We start from the raw sequence: 6,142 nt of genomic DNA, 5'->3' as shown, positions 1-6,142 counted from the left end.
ATATGGGCACAAGCACTGTTCATGATACAAACTGTTCACACCCGTCTTGTTGGTGGAGAAAACATCTTGTAGGTTTAAAGCTTTCCTGCAATTCTACACATTTTGTCTTGAAGTGCAGAGAAAATGTTGCCWTTTATTTTTTATTTAACTAYGCKACACCACGCCSTCCCTGCTAACCCCTCAGTTTGGGAATCACTGACTTAGACCACCCCCATTAAATCTCTCGTGGTCTACAAGCATACGGAGGTGGTCTGTAGGGGTCTGTGACACTGACCTGGTCCAGTTTGCTGGCCACAGCACTAATGATGGCCTGGTCTCTGAAGTGCTGATGGAACCTCTCAAAGTTCACCTGCCAGTAGATCCCCTCATCACCACACGACTGGAAAGAGAGGGAGGGGATAGAAAGAGGCACAAGTCATTCAAAACGGTTCCATTCCTTATTGAGAGGAGTAAAAGAAAAACAGAACAAGGTTCTCTGATTCTCTATAGCAGCCCATTATCTCTGTGTCAAGGGTAGAGGGTCTGACCTCGGAGTCCATCTTGGCTTTCTTCCCTCCTCTCTGCTCCTCACTGTCGTCACTGGAGCGTCTGCGCTTCCCGCGACCTGCCCCACAAACACAACAAGCGAGTGTATAGCAAGTATTTACTGAATTACATATAGCAGGAGGTTTACATGTGGGTATGCACACAGGTGAAAAGGTACRACGTGTTATATGAGACAAAGTGTTTGCGGTACCTATGAGTGTAACATGGGGCAGCTTGTAGCAGTCAGGGTTGCTCTCTGCTGTTGGGGGGGCAGTGGAGGCGGAGGCGGCAGGGGTGCCGGGGGTCGCCGGGGTAATGGAGGTGGCTGCAGTTCCCATCTCGGCCACCGGAGGACAGCGCTGCAGGAAGTGAGTCTCCACCTGCTTAGAGAAGGCTGAGACCACCTCACTGTACTCCATACTACGACCCTCTACAGAGAGAAAAATKATGAGGACAGAAGGAGAAGAAAATATAGAATAATCATACATCTTGTAATCGCTCTCTCACACACCCTCCATGTTATGAGTGAGTCGGTCAGCTACAGTCTTGACCGTGTTGCTCATMGTCATATGGCCTCGTTGTAGGACCTCCTCCACGATGAGTTCTCCTGTGTCTCCATACAGGGTCTTAGCTGTGTAGATGTACCGCGGGTACCGCAGAACCCTTAGAACCCGCTCACAGCTGGCCCGGTACTCCACTGGGCTCCCGGGGCCTCGCCGGCCCGACCCGAACTCACAAGCACCGTGCTGTACCAACACACACAGAGACTTCTTCACCTGCAGAAGAGACAGGGTCACCACCTAGGTTGAACAATATGTTTTATGTGTGTGTGTTTGTTTGTGTAGTACCAGGTCCAGTGGTGTGTTGGTCTCATTGGCGATGGTCCTGAGGTTCTGTGCCCCTCCTCTGAGCAGGTGAGTGCCTATCCTCTCCACCACCTCTCCAAAGTGCTCCTGTAGCAGCAGGCCACACAGCCGCACCTCCTGGGCAGTCATATGCTGAGACAGGAGGAACCGGGGAACAGGTCAACAACACGTTTTTGGACTGTTCATCGAAATATACTTATGCTGAGAAGTATGATGACACTAAAACCGGTAACCAAATCACAGCTTTTCAACATCGTTTACTAACAACTTTAATTTTATAACTTAACTGCCATGCTCACAAACCTTTGCAAAACACCCTTTTCAGATCATGAAATGAGTTTCGGGAGAATCCTCGCAAAACAACTTCAGAATCCCAAACACATGTGATTGCCAGCGCCACAACACAACGAATTTCCGCCCTCACAGGTAAGCTTATTTTCCCAAAGAGTTGCGCATTGCATGAAGGGATGTTGGCGGACCACCTCTTTGGTATGCAGGAGGACCGACGTCACTGTTGTGCTATTCTGGGGAAGATGGCGGAAGCTGCGGCGGTTCCCCTGCATCGGTTCTTCTGTCATTGTTGTAAGGGAGAAGTAACCCCAAGCTCCCGGTAAGTCAGTCGTTTCACCGTTCCCGATCATGGCTGTTCAATGCAGGTCTTGTTCTTTTCCGTCGGTTGACAACCGAATCTCAGCAAATAGCAGTTAGTTTAACTAGCTAGCTGCTAACTGTAGACGGCTACAGTAGGGCCCTCGGCACTAGCTAGCAAACAAACAATGTTGATGTTTGTTGTTGCTCGCTTTAACAATAGGATTTTCAACTAATTTCTTTAACAAAGACATTATAACGTTAATCCACCTCGATCCAGTGCTGGAACTACTACCTTGTCCTACTAAAGCAGAGGGAATACGGGGTTTCCTTGGCCTGGGACGCGTTCAGCAGGACACAACGGTTTGGCACGTTCAGATAGAAAATATTATGTAGAACAATACATCATGTAGGCTCTATTTACGCATTCTATCTGCAACGTTCGTGAACGTTTGGCAACTGAATGTGGCACGTTAATTTCACAATCAAATGAAAGTAAAATGTAGAAAGACATTGCACAATATTTTGACTGCTTGACCCTAATTATTTAACTACATTATTCCGTATTGACTGCGTTCATTCTAGAAGAGAGTTTATGACACACTTAACGTTTTGCATTTAGCTAGCTAGTCATGTAGCTATCTGTTTGTATTGACTCGCAGTCTCTGGAGTCAGTCAATGTGTCAGTAAGTCACTCAGTCTGCTTGTCTAAACCAACGTTAGCTAGGATACATTTGTGTATGTTAGGCTGGTCAGTGAGAGGCAGTGGTAATCCCGTTTATTCCCTTCCTGCCATTGAAGCTAAATCTGGGAGGAGGCTGAAGTAGGCCTAGACACGCGACCTAAAGCCAGATTTGGCATGTCCCTCCTATGAAATAATCTGTGCCTATGGGTCCGAATTCCATCTACGCCGCAGGGTTTCCAAACGTCGGTCCTGCCCCCCCCCCTGCCCATCCTCAATGATTGGGCTCCAGAGTGATGCAGCGGTCTAGATGCACTGCATTCTCAGTAGCTAGAGGCGTCACCCAGACCCATGGTTTGATTCCAGGCTGTATTACAACCGGCCATGATTGGGAGGTCACCATTTGGGCCAGTGTAAGTCGGTTTGTTAGGGTTGGCCGGGGTAGGCCGTCATTTAAATAAGAATTTGTTAACTGACCCTTGGCCTAGTTAAATAAAAGCTTTGATTATTTGAATCAGCTAGCATGAAGCTGTAAGCAAAGAAACTAACTGTCGTACTGGGATGGGGGTGAATTGTAAACCCTGATCTAGCCTACCACAGGCTAAACTCTGCCTGCTGGTCCTCACTGATGTCACACTGTCTGTCTCTTTGTGCTGCTGAGGCATGCTTTCAAGCATGCCACTCACTGACTGCATATAAGCAGTTCATCTGTCTCACCTCCCCAAGACATTTTGAGAAGAGAGAGGGGTGCATGCCTCAAACATAACTGCAGAACCCTGTGCTGTCTGTCTGAAAGCCTTATTTCAGATAGTATCTGATATGTTTTCACCAGATGACAATGGCTGAGGCATAGCCTAAGCCTACACACAATATTGCCATACAGCGAATACAGTTTTGAACAATTTTGGAATGAGGTTCACTTCAAGTTCAAGTGTCTTTTGTTTTGTGCATGAATAAAGACACCTGTCCCTGTAGTCATAGGCTCGCTAATTCCATATGGTGAGTATACTAAGAACACTGGTGAAGGGAGAATACTTCCTCCGACTGACAACTCTCCACTTACATGTTGATTGTTTCCTGCTAATGCTACTGTTCCAACCGGCTATTCTGACTCTGCACAGTCTCTTAGACAATTTCCTCTAATCTACCAGACAGAAACTCCCTAGCCAAGCTGCCTCAGCCACAATATACGAAGCACGAGCTTATGGTACTCTATCTGTAACTCTGAACACTGAGTGTGTGTATTGTGTGTTTGTTGCGAGGCATAGTACATATTCTGTCCCAGGTGTGAGTCTGCTTTATAGGCAACGTGGAGTAACAGAGATTCCAGGATAGAGAATATCTTGTTTCATTTATGGTCTGTTAGCTTTTAATGACTACTCAGATCTAATCAGGCTAGGCAGAGTGAGAATGGAAGGCGGTGGAGAAATGACTGCTGTATAGATGTTGTGGATGTGTATAATGCTTGATGTTCTGTGTGCTGTGTTCCTCCTCAGTCTGCCTAGAAGCGGTTGGCAGCTTACGGGACAGATGACACAGCCCACAGCAGTTTGCAGAGGTAATGAATATGCCACTGTTGGCTGGAGGATACGGGGTGGAGGGAGGACGTGCAAATGCTTTACTGTGAAACTCATCTGCTTACTAAACTGTACCTTTGTCGATCCCATCTTTCTATTACAGCAGCTTTTCTAGTCTTATCTTCCCTCCACTGCCCTCTCTCCATTCCCTCCTCCCACTCTCCTCTATTCAGCCCTCACCCTCCATTTCTCTCAATATGCTCAGCTCGTGCATAAGTCGGGCTCATACGCTGCTCGGTAGACATTGTCAGCCAGAGCCCGTTTCCAGTGGAAGTAAGGTTGTCCAAGGAGCTTCAAGGCGGGTCTAGGTGGGGAGGCCGGATTGGGGAAGGACCATGGCGAGGGAGGCTCTGAAGACCGGCAGCCTGACTAGGAGGCTAGGACGCCTGAGGAGTATGGAGGGTCATTCTGTGGGAACAGAGACACCCAAGGGGAGGGACATCTGGGGGGGGCCTCGCAAGCCATCTGCGGCGGACCCGCCAACCGTCCGCCCCGCTCCCGACCAACAGTAGGAGTCACCGCTCAGAGGGAGCAGCAGACCATCTGCCGCTCCGCCTGCCGTAGAGGGGGTGAGACCCTCTCCTTCGATGCCATGTTCGTATCATATGGCTGTCTTTGAACATCATCGGATTGCAGGTTCTAAAAATGTTAGTCTCTCTTTTTAGTTTTCTGTTTCTGCTAGATCTCATCCTGACTGACTGTGTGTGCCTTCTCTCTCTGTAGGATAGTACGACCAGTTGTTCTGTCTGGTCTATTGCAACCTCTAGGAGTTCCTGGCCAACTGCCCTCTGGCTCTGACGTTAGAACCTTTATTAACTGCCCATGTACCAGCGTGGTAATACACTATATGTAAGTCCACAGTTTGACTCTCTGTGGATTCCTTACAAATAGTGAGGTGGAATCAACATGAATATTTGAATGTCTCCTGACTTGTTATGGGTGTGCCTAGCCAGGCACCCTGGGACCCTGTCATTTAAACCTAAGACCTAAATTCAACCAACACATATTGGTTGCTGTTCATCACTGGTGTTGGAAACAGGATATTCGTCTGAATTGTTTAATCTTTAACTGTAATTGCCTCCTCCTCTCTGTGTGTTACGGCACGGGGCTCGCCTCTAACACGGCTCTTCTAACGTTGTTCCAGGGCTCTAATGCTTTTTGTGGACAAGGGGGGGACGCTGGGCGACCCAGCTGACTATGACGTCACGACAAGCCTCATCCACACAGGTAAACAAAGCACTCATGTGCACAAACCCTTGTCACATCGATTGGGGTATGGGTATGTGCGCTATCTGCAAGGCAACTATTTGGAAGTTACTCCTCATGACTACGTGGATGTTGAATGCTATACTTGGCGGTTGGATCGCTTGTAGTACGCCCTTGCCCCACAGAACATGGGTCAATTGCAAGGTTTCAGCCGTCTTCTTCCTTGGTGTGTTAGTTTTCTCGGTCTATATTTTTCCAGGTGTGTTTCTGATGGTGTTCTCACTCCTTTTGTTGTATCATCGCTACCGCTCTAGCACAAAGAGGCTGCGATTGTAGCTTTCTCTATAGTATCTTTCTCGCAGCAACCAATGGTGAGTGCGGTTATGTGCGGATTTCTCGTGTCCAGTAATTCCTGTGATGGTAGGTAAGGTTGAGTGCTCATTGTTTTTAATGTGAGGAAACACAGGAGGTTTACCACATCATTTGCCTTCAGCAGAGAAAGAGAGATGATCTACCCTCCACCTTGGTTAAATCTCATCAAACGCTCACCGTGTCTAAAGCGCAATCAGAGCAGGTACATGCGCCTGGTTTCCTTTCTAAGGTTCTCGCATGTGCTCGTGCGGCGTATAAGGACTATCAACTACCAAATAGCTTGGACAACGTTATTCATTCAAGGTGTTTTGGTTCTTATATGTTTA

The 6,142-nt window shown here is 47.8% G+C and overlaps 1 protein-coding gene across 3 annotated transcripts; it reads right to left on the bottom strand.

Annotated features, from left to right (window-relative positions):
* Window positions 1-199: 199 nt before the first annotated feature.
* polr3c (polymerase (RNA) III (DNA directed) polypeptide C) lies at window positions 200-1,804 on the bottom strand. Of its 3 annotated transcripts, none has more exons than XM_070439564.1 (6): window positions 1,695-1,804; window positions 1,374-1,523; window positions 1,037-1,301; window positions 737-955; window positions 528-604; window positions 200-379 (listed from the first exon to the last, which is right to left on the bottom strand). In XM_070439564.1, exons 2-6 carry the CDS (start codon window positions 1,518-1,520, stop codon window positions 215-217), a joined length of 873 nt encoding a protein of 290 aa, XP_070295665.1. In that variant the 5' UTR covers window positions 1,521-1,523; window positions 1,695-1,804; the 3' UTR covers window positions 200-214. The 3 variants fall into 3 exon arrangements, with proteins under 3 accessions (XP_070295665.1, XP_070295666.1, XP_023995119.2); XM_070439565.1 differs by having other exon boundaries at window positions 1,037-1,271; window positions 1,695-1,799; XM_024139351.2 differs by having other exon boundaries at window positions 1,374-1,520; window positions 1,695-1,784.
* Between the last annotated feature and the right edge of the window lie 4,338 nt (window positions 1,805-6,142).

Source organism: Salvelinus sp. IW2-2015, unplaced genomic scaffold, assembly GCF_002910315.2.
Source record: "Salvelinus sp. IW2-2015 unplaced genomic scaffold, ASM291031v2 Un_scaffold1776, whole genome shotgun sequence".
Classification (NCBI taxonomy): domain Eukaryota; kingdom Metazoa; phylum Chordata; class Actinopteri; order Salmoniformes; family Salmonidae; genus Salvelinus; species Salvelinus sp. IW2-2015.
This window is presented reverse-complemented; position numbering and strand designations above follow the sequence as displayed.